We start from the raw sequence: 22,134 nt of genomic DNA on the forward strand, positions 1-22,134 counted from the left end.
TTTCTGCCACGCAGTTGCTTACATTTCCCACTTCAAAACTGAGAACATTGAGAACACTGACTTCTGCAGGAACTCTGCCTATGTCTTAGAAATGGTTTAACATCCTAAGCTAAAGCTGCAAATTGCTCAGGCGTCCTAGACTCTGCCCTACTGTGTTAACAAGGACACATGCTGACACAGTTTGGGGCCAAGTGCTGTTTTAAGTGGTCCTCAAAAGAATTTCAATTGCAAAAACATTATGAAGCCTGAAGAACTTTCACTATTTCTTTCCATTTTTAATTGTTTAGTTCTGATAGGGATTCTGTACTCTATCAAAACTAAGAAAACCCAATGTACTCAGTGTGGGAAGAGTGTAAAAAGAGTATCTCATACAACAGGTATAAGAGGACAAGTAGAAAAATTTCCATATACTTAAAAATTACTATCAATTATAGGGCATTATTCCAGGGTTCACCACCCAGACTCCAAGACTTTAGAAGGTGAGCGAACAGTCCTGCCAAGCAGGAATTATCCTGTGTTGCTCACTGATGCAGTTACCGTACACTGCTTCTACATGCGCTGTAGTCTTCTGTTGACTGAACTATGAAAACAAAAGCTCAGCAGTGAGCACCTGGGCCAAGGCAGAGTCCACGCTGCACGGTTTGGTTTCTGTAACTAGCGAATGCCATCTCCTCCTCTGCTGAAAACAGGCAGGCACGGCTTGCCCAGGAGGTGCGGTGCGGGCAAGTCTTCAGGGGCTGAGCTGAAACACAGCGGACCAGCCTCGTTCCCAGGGTCCCCACCCCAGCAGAGGAAGGCCCATGGCTGCCTGCAGCCGGGGAAGCCCACGCCGTGGGGACGGCTCTCCCAGAGCCGGGGAGCCGCACAGGATGGGTGGGGTCGGGGCGAGTGGCCGAGTGGGAAGTGCGTGTCCCACCCCTGCCACCACTGTGCAGTCGCAGGGATGCAGGCGGCAATGGGGCTGTGGTCTGGGCTGGTCCACTAGGCTGCTAAATAACTGCTCCAGAGCTCACACTCAAAAAGGAAACAGGAGGCCAGGGACTTAGCTCAGTGGTGACGCCTCTTGCCTTGCAAGCACGAGGTCCTGAGTTCGATCCCGGTACCACAAAAAAAAAAAAGAAAGAAACAGCAAACTCCTTCCTCCTCAACTTACGAGGCGGCCTGGATGATAGGCTCAAACAAAACACAATTTCAGCTTCTCAGGGCCAGGTGGGCACCTGTTCCAGGGCAGGGCATTAGGCTGGCCTTCCCCTGGCCTGAAGAGGCCCCACCAGCCTGCTGCAAATGACGCTTCGGGGTCAGGGCAGGAGGCCCAGTGGCAAAGCCTGAAGGGTTGCAGAATGGAAAAAATGCCTCTCCCACTTGTGTGCACAATGAAACTGCAGGAACTGGGTTCGAGTGCAGTGGCACCCCACAGCACGGAGGTGTGGCTGCCCCTGAGCCCGCCCACCCCGCCTACCTGGCCGCCTGGGCCGCCTGCTCGTCGTCGGAGCTCACAGGCACATCGCGCGCACCCTCTGCAGTAGGCGAGGCCGCCGGCTCCTCCTTCTTGACCTCCTGCTTGCACTTCTTCCTCCTCCGCTTTTTCTTTTTCACAGCACTTGGAGCAAACACTGTCTCCGTTTCCAGAACGTGCGAGACGCCTGGACTCTGGGGCGGTCTTGCGTCTCCTCCTGATTTCCCCACAGGGGCATCAATATCCTTAAAGAACTGGTCTTCCGTGGGAATTGGGGAGGTGGCCAGGTAAGCAGGCAGCTTTTCCTTAGAGTCACAGAGAGAGCAAAGTTACTCCTGACACACTCAGTGCTGTTCAAAGCTGTACTTACTTAATTCCACAGTAGAGGGCACGGTGCGCTTGTCCCCGGGGCAGGCAGGAGGCCACCCTGAGCCCACTACACACAGCCCAGTGGCAGCTCTTTCTGAATGTGGCTAGGCCCCAGGAGGACCCAAGCACCACTGCCCACAGAACACTGACTCAAGGGCAAAGCAGAGCCGACTGGGTCCTCTGCCTCGGGCGCCTGCAGAGGCAGTGCTGAGGAGCTGCAAAGGATGCTGGCAGAGCTCACAAGATGAAGGGGACACCTGTTGGGAGTAGCAGGACAGGCAAGGGAGGTGAGGACGCAGGGGTTAGAGCAGCGGCTGACACCAGTCACTGCACTGCCCGACAGCGGAGCGGGAGATGGAGGCAAGACCTTGTAGCAAGAGAACCAGTGAACCGGAAAGCTAAAGATCCTTAAGAATGCTAAATTGGGCCTATATTCAGGAGCAATTACACTCCTGGCTAAACACAGGATAAGTGGTGGAGTCTGGCAGCCACTCAATCGCTTCCTAGCCATTTGTCCCATCCCTCTGTATCACCCGGGGCAAATGGAAGCTTAGGTAAAAGATACAAATGCACCGCAGGTAATTCACAATACTCAAGCTTTTACATCCTGAAAACGTGTGGCTTTCCAGAATTATTTTAAGCTTCTGAACTTGGCCTTGGTAAACATATTCCCTGAAGCTGGGAGCTGTTCACCTAGACGAAATGTACACTCAACACCAGCACGGAGAAACCCCGCGAATATATTCTGTACCCCCAGAGGGAGGCCGTGCTCTGTTTCTGGGGATTGGACTTAAAGATCTCTGTTACAGTTTGCTTGGCCTTCTTGAAAGTTGTTTTATGGTATTGCTTCCTAGCTTTACTACAGCAATACCTGGGGGACAGAAACAATCTGAATGTCCACCTAGATAATGGCTAAATGAATTGCCAACTTCCTAGCATGGAACCCTGTGGCAATGAGAGAGCCAGATCTAGAACTACTGGCTCAAAAGGGACGTAGGTGACACGTAAGCGAGGGAACCAAAAACTAAATAAATGGCAGCCACTGGAGCTTTTGGTAGTTTGTATTCCTCTCTACATCAGGAGCTCCTGGGAAGCAGAGGCTGTTTCATTCAGTGTGTGGCACAGAAGTAACCAGTGGATGAAGAGGTTTTTTACTTTAAAGAGAAACACACTGCACACTACAGAAGACCTGCTCAGTGTGGCCACGCGTGGAACAGAAGAGGCTGGAAGCAGGCTTCTCCGAGCTGATCACATCCAGCCCAGTCTCACGGAGCCCGGAGCCACACCTGAGCCAGGTAGGGCCGACGGAAGCCAGCACCTCACTCACTGCGCGCCAGCTAATGATAGTCAGGGATGCGGAGTAGACGGGAGTTAAAGAAACACGTCAAAAGTGTTTCACTCTTGTGACAACTGTCATTAATCACGCTTCATTCTGCTCTTTGCCTGTCTCTGAGGAAGGAGAGCCCTGCTTAGATCAAGTAAATGTAAGCAAAGTAACACAGAACAAGCAAGAGAGGCCGGCCAGGAACACAGTGTGGCAAGGTGCCCTTGGGAGGCACACTGCCTCACTCTGCTCCTCAAACTGGGCCTGGGCTGTTGGCTTTCTCTTACCTAAAGCACGGTAAACATAAGCCATTTCGCATTGTTTATTTTTTGGAGATATTTTTCTTTGCAATAACACCATATTGGCAAAACCAAAAAAGTACTCCTGTATCCTCAACACTCAGAGCTTATCCTTTTGGCTGGTGGAGATTTTACCCTTTATGGAGAAAGACAGAAAGCTGCCCTCTACATATGTGAATAAGGCCCACAGTAAATACATTCAAGAGGGATTCACCCTGCTCACATTAGTAGATACACACAGGTGGGGTGGGCAGGGGCAGCCAATTATACTTTCTTACTGAAAGAAGCCAAATGTAATCATTTATAAAAGGACACAGGCCAAAAATTTAAATCTCTTGCGATCATAATAAATTCAGACCATTCAAGGTTACGAATATAATTTTCCCAACCAAAATGATAAGCATACTCTTCAAGTTTAGTGGTCAAACAGCCTGAAGAAATATGCCTTGATTACTTAGGCAGAATTCAATGAATAGTCAAGGTAGCACCCAGGTTAGAAGGAGCTGCACCTCCCTGTGGAGGCCGCAAGCCTGAGGCTTTCTGCCTGTGTCCAGGCCCTGCAGCTGGCGTGAAGGTTTCTCACCCCCAGCTCCTTTGTGACAGCTTAGCTCACATAAAACTAGAGCCTGTTGGGCCGGCAACAATCATTTCTACAACCAGGCATGACAGCAGTGCTAAGCACCCCTGTGTCGGGCATGTCCCAGAGGCCCGGGAACAGCGTGCAGTGTGGCCGAGACCTCGAGAACTTACATATTCCTCTTCCGTCTCCTCCACGAAGAAGGCTTCTCCATTGTCACCCAATTTCATGTGAAGATCCACCGCGCTGCCATTGATTTCTATGTCAATCTAAGGGTGAGACAGAATGTGGCTTAGCACGTGAAGAGCCCTTCATTCCAGCTTGAGAGAAACATGGCCACAGGCCAATGCCCCAGCCCTGAAACACGCAGATCTGGGCAGGGGGCAGTGGATGAGGTTCAAGTCAGAGACATTTCACTGCGTTTTTACCCCGTACTCAAAACAGTTGCTTACTCTCCCCAATGTCGTAAAATGGGCACCCACTGCCCACCACAGAGTGTGTGCTGCGTTCTGCGCGGGCGGCTTCCCCGCGGCTCCGACATGCTCTGCCTAACGACCCCGTGTCCATGTGAGCCGTGTCTACGTCCCTGCTGGCCCTCTGTCCACAGAGCTCAGTGTCAGTCAGCAACCACTGGTCCGTGAGCAACCACTGCTCTCCCCGGTCTGCCAGGGACCAGGCACCGAGCATCCCTCGCCAGGCCAGGGAATCGGCGCGGCCTCCTCGCCTCCCAGAGACAACCCGCGCAGCATTTTATAAAACACAGCACTGGAAGAGGAACTGGCCAAGATGAAAGTGCAGCTAGGAAATACAAACCCATGGCACTACAAGTAAAATTCAGGTCAGACCTAGCAGGTACAGAGTGAGGAGCTCTGTGTGGAAACCATGACTGTGCTGCCAGCCACTGCGGAGGCGAGGCGTGCGGCCAGGAGAGCGCCGTGCCAGGGGGTCTTCAGACTCACCCGGAGTGCGTCTGAACACAACTCTGCAAGGGAGTGAGCGCCTCTTAGGGACAGAATGCAGGGCATCGATTTGGGAGCTATCCTATGTGTTCTGCAGAACCAAGCAAAGCAGCTAACCGGAACCAGGTTTCCCTCTGTCAGCAGGAAGGTCCCAAGAAGGCAAAGGGGAAATGAGAGCCCGTGGTGACACCTAGGACAGAGGGGCTCTGTGAGCCCCAGGCATGGGAGACGCACACCCGGACGTGCACGCAGGGGCATAAAGGCATTTCCTGCACTGAGGCTGAGAGAGCCTCAAGCAACGACAGCTCAGCAGCAAGGAGCACACCCTGTGGCCAGATCTTCATCTACAGCGACTCTTCAAACTAAGGAGCCGGGCCCTTTGGAGAAGTGAAGTGATTCCAGGCTCAGGCAGAGAAAGCGGATTTCACTGGACTACCTTACGGCCACCAAAAGGTAGGGAAGGGCCCTACAGCTGATGGAAGCGTTTCAGAATGGACTCAGCTTGAAGGAGCTATGTAATTATAATAAGGCATAAGGGAAAACTCATTAATGGCCATGAACTCATACTGATAGCAAGAACTGAAATAAGGAAGTAGGAGAGCAGGGGTAGCTCTTCATCACAGAATTACAATTAACAAGCAGAGTAGGAATGATGGAAATAAAAATAATCCCCACTCAGCAACACATCTGCAGTAATCTTAATAAAGAGCAAGCTCAGCCTTGCCCTGGTAGCCTGTGTGGAGCAGCCTAGTGGACGCCATGAACCCAGTGACCAGAGTGAGCATCAGCAGCTCGGATCAGCAACATGTGGGCCCCTGCCGCTCTGCCCCAGCAGGCACAGACGGTGTCACCAGCGTCAGGGAGCTTCCGGCCCCCGGGGAGGAGACGGCAAACTCAACAGGGGCAGCCTGTGGACTGTTCCGTGTGCCTTAGCAGCCAGGGCCACAGGGGAAGCTGAGGACCTGCAGGAGCAGGCAGGGCAGCAGCAACAGGGACACAGCTAGCACAGAAAGCAGCGCTCGTGGAAACCTGGCGACAGCCAGACTGGGTCTGTTAACAGACTGCACTGGGGCTCATTTCCAGTTTTGGTGATTGTATGGTGGTCACATAAATGTTCACATTAGAGGAGGAAGTGAGGTGAGAGAGGTAGGAAGTAAACAGATGCCATGCAAAACAAGACCGAGGAACTATCACAGACTGGAGGGGACTACAAGGTCAGGACAATGAAATGTTACTTATCTCAGCTATGCTGATGGCACAAATATCTTGATTGTGGTTGGGTACAAAAAAGTGTTAAAAATTATCAAATTGTTCTTCAAATATGTGGAGTTTATTTGAATGTTAATTATAAAACAATAAATCTAAAAAGGATAAATATTATGGGAAACGGGCAACAAATATAGAATATTGAATAAAGAAATCCTATGTAATTTAAGAAATGTTAATAAAATGATTTCACACAAAACACATTTTCCTTATACTTTTTAAAAGAGATGGCCGCATAAGTAATGTTCTCTAGCACACACATGAGCCCTACCCACTTCCCAGTCAGCCTTCGGGTGCTTCTGGGACTGAAACTCCTGACTGTGCCGGAAGTGCAGGCCAGGGTCGCTTTGAGGGAGGCCCGAGGAGAACTCTAGCGGGGCCAAGGCCCTGACTCGGGTACTCAGTGATGACCTTCTGCCTCAGCTGGCAGGAGCGGGACTGCTGTACTCCCAATGGAAATGGCTCAACACACCGGGCGATCTCACTTTAAGAATCAAGTCATCAGTTTTGTGGTAAGTCAACAAAATTAATATTTGAAGTATTGAGTCTGCTTCCTCTCTGAATTAACTGGTGGGTGCCAGGGATTTAGCTTAGTGGTTCCACCGCATACCTGGCAAGCCCAAGGGCCTGAGTTTGATCCCTGGTACCAAAAAAAAAAAAAACAAAACTTGTGGATCATCAGACACCCTGGGAACACTATGTTCACCAGACACGCACACATGGCTAAGGCACAACGATGATGGTACCACGCCATCCAAACCTGGGCTCAGAGGGGCCCGGGATTTCCAGTCCACTTCACGGGTGTCACCACACTGGAAAATCTAGGGTCTTAGTTTAAATCAGCAAACAGCCTTCCCTTGCCTAAACTGCTTATATCTGCTGGGACACCTGAGGGCTGGCATGGCTTAGGTCTCCTGTCACATGAAAGCTGCGCTGCGGTCAACCGAGCAGCCACGTTCCTTCCCCAACACCCTCAGGGTTTCTGGGAAAGCAAAGGAGGGAATGGGAAAGAAGTTTTCTTTTGTCCTTTGCCTCCTAGATGACATTCCTGTTAAAACGCAAGGCTCTGACAAGAGGCTGAACACACTGAGCCCTACGGCCTCGAGCAGAAAGGGCTGCAGCTCAGGCCAGGCGCACCCTGCTCTGCTCGCTGCTCCATTCACAGATGCCCAAGGGCTGCATGTACCACCTAGGGGGCCCCCCAAGGGCTGGGGACTGATCCAGGCTGCAGGACACTCAGCTCCCCAGGAGAAAAAGAAAGGAGCCTGAGAAGTAGTTTACAAGCAGCCAAGCACTGGGAAGGGGACGCCTTGGGGCACACAGGGTGTGGCTGACCCAACAGACCAGTCCAGTCCGAAAGCTGCTCGAGTGCGCCCATCAGAAGGAAAGGTCGAGGACAGGTCCCCACTGCCTACACAGCACTACTCTTGCTCTCTGGGGTCACTACAAGCAGAGGCCAGACCACAAACCTTGCCGCCCTGAAACACGCTTCTCCTGTCCACAGTGACTCTGTAATGCCTGGAAAAATGAGACGTTATTCCAGGAGGAAAAAGAAAAGAAATCTAGCTTTATAAGACCCATTTCCTTTCACTCTCACAGTAACATAAGTTTACTTAAAGAAAAGAGAATCTGTATTAGAGTAAGATCTACTACATAAAATAATCAAAAGCTGAAAACAGATGCTCACTTCCAGGCCAGGGCTCTGCTCTGGAAAGACCCTCCCCACCTCACTGAGGCTGAGCCCATGGGCCGAGAGCAGGGAGGGGATACCGTGCACCCCACAGGTTTTAACCTCGACTGAGATCTGACACAGGCGAACTCTGCATTGCTCCCTAAGCCCAGGGAAAAGGATATATAAATAAGCGATGCCAACAGATGCCTTCCTTCCAAACGACTCCTAAGTGCAATGCATGGAAGGCAAGCTAGGCCTGCGGTCTGGGAGCCGGCATTCAGGCAGACTGGGGACAGGTCTGGGTGCAGCAATGGGCAGATTTAGAGTACAATGACATTACAGGTTTCTTTTAAACAAACAACAAAACACTCTCAAGTACATCCACCCATTTTATCCACAATCATAGGAAGGCATTTTGATCTTTTTCTACCTATGCCTGCCTGCCTGCCTGCCTGCCTGCCTGCCTGCCTCCCTCCCTCCCTCCTTCCTCGTTTACAGTCTTTCCTCTCTTGCCTTCCTGAGTCTGAATGCACCCGGGTGTCCGGCTGTCGGAATTTTCGGCTGCTTTTCCCTGGCAGGGTGCCTTGGGAATGCAGAGGCAGCTTTGGGAGCCCCGGGATGTCTGGCTGCAGATCTGTGAACACCACTCACCACTTTCTCCTTGGAGCGCAGGACGCCCAGCTTTCCAAAGCGCACGTGGAAGGGCGAGCACTGGTAGGTGCCATCCTGCTGCCGCACCACCACCACATCGATGCAGCCCGACAGGGTGGCCTGGTTGATGCCCTTGTACAGCTCCTTCACGGTGACGAGCACCTGCCCGGCCAGCTGGCCCACGTAATTCATGGTCTGAGACTGCAAGAAGAAAACCACCAGGTGAGAGGCCAGCATGGATGCTGAGGAGCTCACGTCAGACAGTCTCAGCAGTGGCTAAAACTCCTCTGTGCACACGAGGTTTCCCTGACGATGACCTCACGCAGGTGAGCCAGCTGTCTCCCGCCACACATCCCCCCAGGGACACCCCCTCCGTCGCCCCAGCCTGCTCCCCGAGCTGGCCTGGCTTCCTTTCCTCTTCCACCCCCGAGGGTAGGGCCACTGCGGTCAGGAACACCCAGGCCCCGAGCTCAGGACCTGCACGGAGCCACGGGACAACACTGGCCACAGCAGGGAAATGAGGGAAGGTCACTGCTCAGCCGCAGCAAGGCAGAGAACGCCGCTGGCGGCGCAGGAGTAGCAGCAGCTCCCCGCTCAGGTTGGTGGGCCTGGCTTCACTCATTCACAACTCTGCAGAGGGAAAGGCCCAGCCACGCTGGGCACAGCTTGCTAGAACGCACTCATGTCCCATGAGGTTCTAAGCACAGCACAGGGTTAAGCCTTTCTGAGGCAGGTTCCTGGCAGGATGCCCAGAGGTCTGCAGGGTCTTCCAGAAAGGGTCGGAGGCGGGGAGCTATAGCTACCGCTGGCTTTGCCTGCCCGACCCCAGTTCTCCTGTGGAGAAAACCAAAACCACACCAGACAAACCCCGCAGTCCTAAGGGGCTCAGGTGTCGTGTTGGGCGACCAGCTCACCAGCACTTTTACTGTTAGACACCGGCCCAGTGCAAGGCCGGAGAGAACCCAGGGAGGCTCGGGAGCATGCCCTGCAGCCCAGACCTCCCCAACTGCACCCACTTTCTCCGCCAGAGTTCCGTGCCCTAAGGGGGTCCAGAGAGCACTCTGTTGCCAGGGCGCCACAGGGAACCCAGGGAGGAACACCATGGGGGGAGAGGGACCCTCACCTCCCTGCTCCAGGGGGCAACTGCGCCACTCCCACCGAGCTGTGGAGCAGCCGGCACCAGGCACAGCTGCGTCCGCTCACCGGGGAGAAGCCTGTCACCCCAGAAGAGCGGCTCTGAGCAGTGCACACCAGCAGCAAACCCTACAACTCCAAAATAAAGCAGGTAGCAACCTTCTTGTTGCAGTTACAAACAGTTATAAGCTGGGGACCTCTTTGGTGTTAGAACTGATTTGCAAGGCCAGATTGAGCACATATCATACACCCATTATTTCTTGAATGAATAAAAGAGTATCAAATGAACCACCAATAAGAAAATGAAAAATCCCCACACTTGGGGAGCAAGGAGCATTTCATCAGAATATTCATGTAACATTTCACTGTACTTTTAAGAACTGGCCTTTCTGTTCTGCGATCTCTGTAGACTCACAGTTCTCATGCACCGTGTCTCCTATGTAGTAAGGATCTGGAAATGCAGCCCCTCTGTGGTCACCCCGACTTTCCTCTGCAATGCAGTGTATAGTCTCTGAGACTGCCTTTCTCCCTAAGCGTATCTCTCGTGTGAATTACCGTGGGTACTAATAGCCCGCAAGATGCTTTTCACTGCTGTGTAGTATTCCACGGTATGTTTAATGACTCTCCAGGTAAGGAACAGCTAAGGAATTCCAGTTCCTGGCAATTACAAATAAAGCTACAATTCGAGAAACCCACATACAGGTTTGTGTGTGAAAATGAGCTTTCACTGCATTGGGACAATGCCTAACTGCTGGGCTGCACAGGAACGGACCCTGCCAGGATGTTTCCCAGAACTGCTGTGCCATTTTGCATCCCTGCCAGGGAATGGGACGGCCAGTGGTGTGGCATCCTGAGCACACGGCATGGTCACTGCTTTTTATGTTAGCCACAGTGACAGATGTGGTTCTGGTTTGAATCTGCATTTCCCTAGTGGCCAGCAAGGCGGAGCGTCTTGTCCTATGCTCACCTGCACATGAGCATCGAGTAGCTTCGACTTCACTTAGAGGAAAAGGGAACGCGCAGCTTCTTTGTTCCTACCTCTGGGATTAGAGTTTCATTATGTTACGAGCGTCTCCAAAAACATGTAAAATAAAATGCAGCCTCACGCAGTCCATCCACCTCCCTGCCTTTCACCAGCCCTTGGGCCACACTGCAGCCTCAGCCGTTGAGGAGCAGCTCTGAGCTCCATACACTCCCCACCCCCAGCCTCCACCTCACAGCACAAGAACCTCAAGCTCACGGCCGGCAGCCTCACGTCACAGAGCCTGACAGTGATGGCAATGGTAAGCAATTTCATCACAAGATATAAAAATCATAATTATACAGATCTTTTCTTAAAAGAAACCCAAAACAATAACTTTTGAGCATCTACATTCAGCCATAAACAAGTCATCTAAACATCAGTGTGTAACAAGCCTGCATCGACTCGAGCATAAAATCTGTAATTAAGTGGGACAACAGCTATTCAAGACGATTTTAATTACCATAGTTAAGGGATCTGCTGCGACACATGAAGATCTACTGTGTAGATGCTGGTTGCTAAATGCAGAAAAACACAGGCTGTCAGAGAACTGGTTCCCCTGGCTGACCTAAAACCATTCTGCTCCCGAGTGGAGGCTGGGAAAACAAGGACAGAGAGGCCGAGGCCTGAGCGAGGACTGCACCCAGGGACTGGGACGGCACGGGGACCTGCTGCAGGGGCCGGCACCCAAGGACGGCACCGCTGGGGTGTGGAACAGGTTCCTGTTTGCCGGCAGAGCCTGACCCTCGGCGTCATCCCAGACGCCCAGCACCAGGCAGTGTGGCCTGGCCAGAGCGCTGGGGGCTGGACCCCGCACCAGCAGCACAGCTCACACGGCCACCAGCCCAGGCCCCTTTAGGGAGCACCCTGTGACGATGCCAGCTTCTGAAGCAGAGTAAAACTACAGCAAAAGGGCCGGGGATTTAGCTCTGTGGTTTTTGGTACCGGAGATGGAACTCGGGTCCGGTCCTTGCACTTGCGCAGCAGGCAGCGGAACCACTGAGCTAAATCCCCGGCAAGCTCAGTGGTTTTGCCGCCTGCTGCACAAGCGCAAGGACCCGAGTTCCATCCCCGGTACCAAAAAAACTACAGCCAAGTAACACACACCGTGTTGTGGCTGTGTCTCGATGTCCCCTCAAAGCCTCATGTGGTCACAACTGGGGCTTTTCAAGGTGGCAGGATCTACAGTGACTGATTCATGCAGCAGCGCTAGGATTAGGGTGCTGGGATCAAGGGTGGGTGGTCACTAAATCAGCCCGCTGATTGGTTTGGCACCGCCTTACTCCCAGAAGCCTGGATACAATGTAAGGGACCGACAGGCCTGTCTTGCCTTTGCCTGCTTGTTCTCACAGGCCTGCCTGCCATGATCAGTTTCTCCTCTGAGACGCCCCTTGGCCATGCCACCCACCTTGGAGCCAACAACTATGGACTGAAGCCTCTACAAACTGTGAGCCAAATAAACCTTTCTTCCCTTAACTTTGGTTGTCGGTATCTTCTCAGCAGCGAGGGAAATGTGATTAAGATGCACTGTAAGCCATGTTACGGGGATTGATGAAGAAAAAATGTGAGCTGGGGAGAAGGATACCGAGAGTGGAGATTTCAGAGAAATCGGAGACAGATTTCCGGGAAAGAGGGGCAGAGGCCCACCGGAAGGACAGGAGCAGCAGCTGGCTGGAGGTGCTGCACAGGAAGCAGGCGTGGGTGGGGTGAAGGCGGGTCTAAGAGCCACGCTGTTGCCCTGGGCTCCGAAGCTCGGTCCCCAGAAACAGAAAAGCCCACCCCCACCTCACATGCAAACACACTCCTGGACATCTCGGAAATAGCTGATGTTAACAGTAATTAGACCTACGTCCCAGCGCTTTAGGGTTACGCTCGTACTATCAGCTCAGAAGGTCTCATTATTTCTATTTTTAAGGATGATGAAACCGAGGCTTGGAAATGGAGATGGGCAAGGCTGGACACTGCTCCCCTCCCTCAATGGACTCATCCCATGAGGAGAAGCCCAGCACCCGCCCTCTCCTCCCGGCCCCACCTGTAAGGACACAGCGAGGCGCCTGCACTGGGAAGGGGAAGGGGCCACACAGGGCAGGCAGCACCTCAGTCTTGGGCTTCTGAGCCGAGAACCAGGGCCCCGCAGTGCATGCTGTGCAAGTCAAATGCCATTTGACTGTCTGTCCTGGGAGCTGCACCTAAGACAGGATCTGTGTAAACGTCATCTGGCACACTGCTTTTCAGTCTGGGGTACTAACATGGACAGGCTCCAGTGTGGGCCCCTAAATGCATCTCTACACTTCAGAACTGCACTAAGCAACTGGGATAAAAGCTCCATCCACACCTTGACTTCTTGCTGCATGCAGGCTGTCCTCACAATACGGACGCCACTGCTACCTGGCCACATGACTTTGAGGTTATCCCAAGGCACCTCTGCCCTCTGCCACAGCTCACACTTCAGGGTGGACTCCCAGGAGCGCACTGGGGACAGAGATGCCACCCACTGCCTTCAGATCACTGGCCATCCTGTCCGACCTCCTGCTCTGCGTGAGGGACGTGCCAGGGTAATGGGGCTCCTGGACGCGTCATAAAATAGACCCGAGGACACTGTTCAGGACATGACCCAGCTCGCCCGCGCCCCGGCCCGGACTTCACCAAACATGCCTAGCCAGATCCTCCAAAACAGCATGGTTGTGCAAGGCCAGCACTGGTCTCTGCTTTTCTGTCTGAGACAGACACGGGGTGTTTACCAGGTGTCCACCACCTGCCACTGCTGCTTAGACCATCAGGGTCAAGGTCATCCGCTGTCCCCGCGGGCAAGAGCGAGCGGCTAAACTGCAAATCCTACAGCTTCTCTCCAAGTCGAGTTGGGAACACAGACCTGGCTTCGGAGTGAGCGAGGAAAGGCAGCACCTGCCCCGAGCATCTCCGGCACTCCCACATCTACAGGAGCTCAACTGAGCCGGCGAGTGTACAAAACATTCAGAGAGAGCCCAGCAGATGGCCTAAGGGTCAGGAGGTTAACACGAGTTAGATGTTGAGATGAAAAACTACCAAGAGCCAGGTACAGCAGAGCACACCTGGAACGTGGGCACTGGAAGGCTCAGCCCAGCTGGGGTGACTCAGAAAGGCTGCATCAAAACTTCAGAAAGTGGGGTATAAGCGCAGTGCAGAGGCCCTGTGTTCAGCCCGGCACCCAGACCCTCACGTAAGAGCAAGCAGGGCCGGGCCACACGCACTCAGGCAGTGCCTTGCTTTGTACCACACAGGATTTTTCTTTTTCCCATCACGGTAGACTGCCAGCTTGTTTCTCTAATTTGTGTTAACTTTATAAACTCCCTTTAGATCACTTTATAAAATAAGAACAGGAGCAGCACAGGAGCAGCCTGGCCCACCCAGGGCACACGTGACCATCCCCAGGAGGCAGAGCAGAGGTGAAAGCCCAGGGCCTCCCGACACTGGCTCTTCCTGCCTGCTCTGGGGGCTGGGGTTGGGCCACAGGACGGCCTTCGCTTCTGGGACCATTTACCCCCCACATGCAGAAGCTGAACCTGAAACCCCAGGTTTCCTGGCCAACTTCCGGAACACACCGAGCTTGGCTCTTCAGACAGCCTTTCGCATGCAAGGAGACAGGAAGTCCGTTAGATGCCCTATTCAGGAAGAGCCCTTCGAGCAACGCCACTGCAGGTTTAATTCAGAAACAATCACATAAGCCCATAATTCCTTCAAGAAAAAAATAACATGTGCTGGCACAGGCTCTAACCCCAGCACTCAGGAGGCTGAGGCGAGGATTGAGGCTAGCCTGGGGTATGAAAGAAAGACCGACTGATTTGCTATCAGAGCAAAGAGGAATCAAACTATCAAAAATGTCCGCTCTCCTGGCTTGTTTCTGGGAAGATGTAACTTCATACAGTCAGAAAACCCTCCTTCATTCAGATACCAACAACACCAAGTCCTTATGCTCTGAAGACATTTAACTTCGCCTTCCTTCTCTCAAGAGGAAGACATGGATGCGTCTGAGGTGCCTGCAGAGGCTCTGACAGTGCTGCTCTGGTGACTGCTCTTCGTCTGGAGCTGGGACTGGCGTCAGTGTGGTGCCGCTAAGCGACACCCCTGCCCCTCTGGAGACTGGGAAGGCCGGGAAGGAAGGAGAAGGTAAACCTCTCCGTGGCTCTCCGGATATGCAGAGCGGCAGCTCCCGGCAGACTGGTGGTGATGCTTGCGCTTGTGCCTCGGCAGAGTCATCCTGGCCTCGGCGCCATCCAGTTCCACTCAGCAGGGCGTGGCCAGGTAGGGGAAGCCGGGGTGCGAGGGAGGAGGCTGGAGGCCAAGCCGCTCCGAAGCCACCGCAACACAGTCCAGCGGGAGAGGGCACAGCCAGGACCCGGAGACCCAGAGACGTAGAGGGAGAAGCAGCAGCGGGGAGATCACGCTTGATTTCCAGACAGCCAGAAGCACCCTGGCGCAGCTGGGATTCAGTAAACACCGCTGAATGAATGGGCGACCAGCTTAGACACAGGGACACAAAAAGGGTAGATGTGGCCGGACTTCCTGTCAAGGGTGAACTTAAGAGCATTACTTAACAGCTGGGCATGGTGGTGCAGGCATGTGATCGAAGCTCTCTGGAGCCTCAGGCAGGAGGATCACTGCAAGTTGGAGGCCAGCCTGAGCCACAGAGTGAGTTATAGGACAACATAACACAGTGGGACCATCTCAAACCCCATGCCTCAAAAAAGAACATTATTTATTAATTACTGTACATGAAAATCGCCTAGGTTAATTTTTTCAAATGTTAATTTCTTCACAGTTTTTAAAAGCTTAAACACAAATGTGAAGATGCGCTGGGTTAGGGAAGCGCCCTTCCACAGGAGAGAAAGAGGACTCCGCTTCCCTTACTTCTGAAGCCACTGTGAGGCAGAGGTGAGGCGGTGCGAAGTGGCCGGGCGCAGTCCTGTGCTCTCGGAGAAGCAGCCGGCAGCTTGCAGGGCTTCAGCCGGGGCCTGGTGAGCTCGGCACGGCCTCCCTGCAGGCCACAAGCTGTCCTTTAGAGAATGGCCCGTCTCACCCCACTGCTGGAAGGCACAGCGAGGGCACTTTCCTTCTGAGTCTCTTTCTCTCTGCTAAATGAAGGAGAAGGGCAAGGACGACAACAGCAGTCACACTTGGGTCATCCTGTGCAGCAGAATCAAGTTTTGGTGGTTAAAAATGTAGGTTCCTGGGCTTCGGGCAGGCCTACTGCCTGCTGACCCTGAGCGCTGCCATTTCAAAGGGACGGCCTGTTCAGTTTCTGGGCCTGGACCTGGGACTGCTGGGTGTTCCCTCAGAGACTCCCAGCAGCTCTGGTCGTGAAGTCTGCTCTCTGGGGCGTCCCTTCCCAGCGGCCCCTGAGCACACAAACAGGAGGAGGGGTCTGTGCCCCACAGCCCGCTCGCCTTTACACCCACAGCGATGCCATGGCTGGATAAGATGACAACAGGGTTCCCCGGTCATCGGAGCTCCCAGGCACAGGGAGGAGCCGGCACTGTCCTGCATCTGCAGCAGTCCCGGAATGCGGGGGAAAGGCACCCAGAAGACACAGTACCCACGGGGTGGGGGACCCCAGCACCCCCAGCATCTCTCCAGGAGGAGCCAAACTTGAGTGCCTTTGGTTGCCTGGGATGACAGAGTCCCTTTCGGATGCCTGTCGACAGAGGACTTCAATGCAGACAGGTGGGCGCTGGCTCTGACTTGATAAAACCGGTGCAAATCTTCTACCACACTCCCTCAGAAATCACCCTGGCAGAATAGCAAGAAAAGACCTCTAGTGGAACTCAGCAGAAGCCACCTTCTATGTAACTTAACTGAAATCACTGTTTAGAGGAGGGTCCAGGAGCTGGCTTTAGTCCGCTGTCGAGGCTGCCTAGCTGGTGACTCTGGCTGTGTCTTTCCCCGCTTTTCCTCCAAGGCAGCACAGAGCACGGTGGTGTCCTGGAGCCTTCTCCGTGGCTCTCCCGTCACCATCTGCAGAATGGATGGGCAGGTACACCAGCTGCGTGAGGGCCCGACGGGGAGACACTGCCACTGCAGCAACATTCCCGCTCAGCTTCCAAACCCAGTGGCACCCCTCTCTCCACCCCAGGTACCTGCCCACTCATTTTCAGGACCACCTTTCAAAACTTAATGGCATTTTCCTCTCCACCTAGTATCTGAGAGCCCAGCAGGTATGTCTCAGGCTTCCAGAGAGAGGATATGGGTCGGACAGACAGGAGAACTGGTCCAGGGCAGGCTATGCATCACGGAGAGCAGTGGAGCACTCAGGAAGGCAGCAGGGAGCATGCTTTGTCTGGTCCAAGTGCCAAAAGCAGCAAAGCAGAGGTGAGACGGGGGGTGGGGGGTTGCTCGCCACACTGCAGTGATTCGCTTGGCCCGCCCCAAACTATGTCGGGGGAAAGAAGGGAGAAGCGCTGCACGCTTCATGGTCTCCCCAGAGCCCGGCACAGCGTCTTGCAATCATGAATTCAAAATCACTTCTTTCCTTTCTGGTGGTGGCTGGGAGTGGACGCCAGGGCCTCCTGCACGCCGGGCAAGTGCTGTGCCACTGAGCTGCCCAGCCTGAGTGTTTCTAGATCACCAGTCACAGTGATGGAGCTCCCCAGCGAGGGCGTGTGAGATCCTGTGAACAGATCAGCAGGGAGAGGCAAGAATACACAGCGGTTTGCCCTGTCTCACCAGAAACTCAGGAGGGAAAGGAAGGCACACATAAGAAACAAATCGTCGGTGGATGTCGACCCCATGTGCACAGAGAAACCAGTGCTTTTCTCCAGATGCCATGAGAAACTGGCATCGATCCGGCCGCTGTGGGGACAGCTGAGACAGACACCCCCTCGGGATGGGTAAATCTGCAAACGCCCGTGGGAACCAATGACCTCTGTGCAGATTACTCTCAAGAACCTGAGCAGCCCGGTGGCGATGTGGGGCGGAAGCCAGATGTGACCACCAGACTGGAGACGACCACAGCCTGGCTTCACATTCTCTACTCCCCACTTGGCACAGCTGCGATGCCACACAGGAACAATGGTGTGGTTTCCTATCCTAGCCCTCGAGATGTGCCAGAATATTCATTTTCTTCAGCAACAACAACTAAATCTAATTCCACATGCATCTTTAGACTCTGCCAAGAAGACCCCGCAGTGGCAAGCACATGGTAGGAGAGGTGGACTTCAACTTCCTCGCCAACCGCACATCAGGGCCGGAGCACCCTCGTCCTGAGCTGCCACAGTGCTGTATAGCGGCTTCTGTCCCACACTTCTCTCCCTCTCCCACATTTCCCTGTGAGAGCTCAGTTCTCACTGTTCCTGGCTCAGCTGAAGCAGGCCCAGCCTGACCTCTGAGTACAAAGTGACAGACATTATCTCGGGGCTCATTTAACCTGCCCCAGACTAGAGAGAAACCCACGCAAGCAGTAAAACCATCAGGAAGTATAATGAGCTGGAATCTGTCTATAATCAATCATGGGAGCTATCAAACTATTATGTCCACCTGTGGAAGGGCTGTACTGGTCAGCACAGAAAAACTTCTGGCTACAAGTTAGTGCTGACTGCTGTGAAATGCAATCTTACAATTTCAAATAGCTGTACCTTGAACTAATCAAAACAGACCTTTTTTTTTTTGGTACTGGGGATTGAACTTGGGACCCTGCACTTGCAAGGCAGGTGCGGTGGCACCAGAGCTAAATCCCCGGGCCTCAAAACAGACTTCTGAAAAAGTATACTTTGCATACACTACACGTAACTCTGACGTTCGTAGTTGTGAGTTTTAATCACAAAATCATCACTCATGCCATGATCAGGACACAAAACCACCGGACTGCCTCCAGCTGGCCTGCTCCCTCTGGCCACCTTCTCTCCAGCCCCCCTTCTCCAGAGCATCACACAACTGGAACCATACACGCTATGAGTCTGTGCCCCTGAGCACAGAACACGCAACCCTGGCTGTCCCTGTTAAGCGGCAGTCTGTCAACCAACTGGCTGTGCCAAGTTTCTCAGTTCGGCAGGTGGAAGACATCCGCGCCACTCCCAGTTCCTGGCCATTATGAAGATGAAGCTGATAGAAATGTGTGCATGCAGGCTTTTATGTGAACATGATTCCATTCTACCTGGGCACACACTTCAGAGTGGGGCTGTTCAGATGTATTTCTGAAAGGTTGATTTTGCAACTATTGCTTTTAGACATCGTTAGTGCACTCATGGGAGTTTACTATTAAAAGAAATTCCTCTTTGAATTATTTTAAAAGTGGTAACCTATTTTATAAGCTTACGTTTTCTTGTGTGGGACCTGTTTAATGCAGGTTCCTCTACACTAGCCGAAATCCAAACTCACAGTCGTAACTTTTTAAACACTGCGTATCCTTGACAGATCCCATCAACCCAAGATATAACTGGAGTGTTTTAGTCGTTCTTCCTGACGTTAGCCATGAGGAAAAGAGGAGACACTGGCACCTATGCCTTCCGAGGGTTCTCCCAATCAGGGTTGTGCCCCTAACACGCTGCTGCCATGTGTGGAACCACGAGGCCTCGTGTGGGCTGGAACCTCTGTGTGCAAGGCCAGGACAATCCCTTCACATGCAATCAGACATGAGAAACGCTAAGCTTTCGATTACGAGACTCAAACGTGTGACATTATAATCACACGTGTGTAAGGACAGGTTCTCATCCTACACCTAAGAGAAGACAATGGTGTAACTGACCTATTTTGCGGTGACCACTGACATAACCACAAAGCATCTCTAAAATAAAGCAGGAAATCTGACAGTCTGGCTCACTTCCACCGTTGAAAGGCACACGGTATTAGTGGGTTTCTATAGAAACCATACGTACAGACACTGGTAGGATACAAATTCCTATTTATACACTGGGCTAAAAGCCAGGAACTGACAAGGTGACTGCTCCACAGAATTACAGCCCCAGACTGGGAACAATTTAGTGTGCTCCTGTAAGTGTAGGTCTGGGGAAGACATGTTAAACTTAACTCCTTTCCTCCCATCCATCTTCTCCCCCCTCTCTCAGCCCCCGCAAAACACAACAAAGCAAAACAACCCTTTGTTACGATCACAGGTGAGTTAAACTGACATCCGAAAACTGTTCATCTCCAGGGTTGAAGGTCCCTCACCTGCCTCCCGCACCATCCTGGTTAAGCTCAGGTAGGAACAGGACAGACGGACAAACACAGGGCCTTGAAGGGCACCACACTGACTTTAATTAAAGCAGTAGCTACTACCTTAGTACCTCCAGGCCCAAAGCTCACAGTCTGATTCGCCCAGTGACATGAGGTGTCCACTCCTATAACCCTGGTACACTCAGGAGGCCAGCCCAAGCACTCAGCAACGCATCCAGCTGGGGTAGCCCGGAGCTAGAGCGCTTGCCTAGCGTGCACAAGGTCCTAGGCTCAATACCCAATTCCGGGGAAATACCTGCTTCAGAAGGAAGACTGCACTAAGAAAAGGAATGCAAACTGGTACAAAAAAGAGACCTTGAGTTACTTGTCTGGGTGGGCTATTTATATGTTTAAAAAGTGTTTAACCGTTTCCTGAGCATTCAGCCCACTGAACATTAACTCAAGTAAACTCAGTTTCTTCAACAAGCTTTCAAAATAACACTGGCTACAAAACGGGAGCACGTCCTACTCCACTCTGAACATCAGGGTACTTACTCTTAGGAAGCTGAGTCTCCTCAGTTAAGGGCTAAGAGTGACGTAAGAATGTAGTGCGAGAAGAAACGATAGCTCAGTTACGGGGAGGGATGACTCCGAGGAAGGCTGTTCACTAGCGAAGAGTGCAGCATCTGACTGAGCCCGCAGAGCACCCAACAGGCATCTGTGCAGAAGCCACTGTCCCCAAGTCTGGCTCATCACAGACACCCCGGAAGCTTCTCAAACACAGTCCCGAGGGATGGCTGGAAGGGCCCTGTGGTGCTGCGCTGCAACCACACCCACAGGCAGCCAGATGCGGCTGGATGGACGGATGGAGGGAGCTGTCACTTAGGCCTGGGTTAAAGTGCACAGGCCCACACCCCCAGCTCGCTCAGGCAGGGCCTAGAAGCAGGGCCGGCATCCAGAGCCAGATCTTGGTTTTCAGGTAACATTCAGAACCAACGAGAGGAGCCAGGGCTTCCCGAAGGCAGGGGACACAAGCTGCTCCCGGAGCCTCCCATATAGTCCAGAGGCGCTCGAGATGGGAAGGCCTGGAACACAAGAGGCCCAGAGGTCCCAGTGGCTACAGCAGAACCAGCTGAGCCACACAGTAAGACTGAACTGAAACCCAGGGAATAAGGCAGGTGTTCACGAGTCCCTTCCGTGACAAATCAGGGTTAATAAAGAAGTAGGTGAGAAGGACAGCTCTCTCTGATGCATTCCAAGTAAAAAAGAAAGCAAAGCAGAAAAAACCGTGACAAGCAGGATCCGCCGAGGGTGCTTAACACAGGGGAGGGAGGCGGTTCAGGACGTGTGCACATCCTCACCACCACAGCCCAAGCAGGCCGACTCCTCACAACAGGAAAAGCCCGCACTCCACAGTGGGCCAAACAGGCCCCACAACCACACGCTCGAGGGGATGTCACTCATAATCCGGCATGTCCACATTAGCCCCCACCCCCTGGATGACCTACAGAAAAGAGCATGTCACTTGTGTGATCCTTGTGCAAAACCTCAATCCACAGACGAGACCCATGCCAGATGAACCCAGAGCAGAAGCCTACCAAACACCTGGGCAGCACCGTGGAAATGTCACGTTCTGGGAAAACTAGGAAGGGCCCAGGCACTGTCATGGAGGGGAAGCGCCGAGGACACATGACAACTCGGGGCGGGGCGGGGCGGGTGGGGGGGCGGGGCGGGGCGGGTGGGGGGGCGGGGATCCAGCTGGATTCTGAAACAGGGCTTCGGAAAACAAGCCCGCATGAGGCCTGCAGCTGGGTTCTGAAAACAGAGCCGGACACTCCTGTGCTGCCCAGCACTGCTGCCTGTGTCAGCCTGCGCCTCGGGGCAGAGTCCAGAGCTCGGCAGGGACACCGGACACAGGGCTCGGGTCACCTCTGGCCACACAGTTCCCCAGGCCTGGAGGACTGACAGCCACCCTGCCCACTGCTATGGGACCACTGCAGGGCCCCAGGGGCCTCAGCATGTCCACCTGTCTCGAGCTGCCTGGTAACGGGGAGTGGGTCTGCTCCCCGCTCCCTCTGGCCTCCAGGGAGATGGAACAGAGCTGGAGAAAGTCACGTCTCCCACTTCCCTGCCACCTCACCGGAACCGAGGAACGAGTTTTCCAACATGACTCCCACCTCATGACCAAACAGTAGTCCGCATGGCTCTGAGTTCATGCTCTGCACCTGGGAGAAACAAAGGTGACCAGACGTGAGCAGTGCCACCATGCCCACCCAGCTGGAG

The 22,134-nt window shown here is 53.3% G+C and overlaps 1 protein-coding gene across 9 annotated transcripts in view; it reads right to left on the minus strand.

The window, feature by feature from the left end:
* Positions 1-22,134, minus strand: part of Lpin2 (lipin 2) — a 68,433-nt gene that overhangs the window by 22,726 nt on the left and 23,573 nt on the right. For 5 of the 9 annotated variants that reach the window (XM_087194362.1, XM_087194363.1, XM_087194353.1 and 2 more), the window contains exons 2-4: positions 8,574-8,774; positions 4,199-4,294; positions 1,460-1,761 (exon numbers count right to left, since the gene is read on the minus strand). In XM_087194362.1, the coding sequence (XP_087050488.1) occupies positions 1,460-1,761; positions 4,199-4,294; positions 8,574-8,765 (590 nt within the window). In that variant the 5' untranslated portion in view covers positions 8,766-8,774. Of the gene's footprint in view, positions 1-1,459; positions 1,762-4,198; positions 4,295-8,573; positions 8,775-14,309; positions 14,888-22,028; positions 22,077-22,134 lie in introns of those variants that run through there. The other 4 variants (XR_015444523.1, XM_087194351.1, XM_087194372.1 and 1 more) reach the window with 2 other exon arrangements.

Source organism: Heterocephalus glaber, unplaced genomic scaffold (genome assembly GCF_053883595.1).
Source record: "Heterocephalus glaber isolate CG9 unplaced genomic scaffold, H.glaber_assembly_v1.0 deba00000331, whole genome shotgun sequence".
NCBI lineage: Eukaryota > Metazoa > Chordata > Mammalia > Rodentia > Bathyergidae > Heterocephalus > Heterocephalus glaber.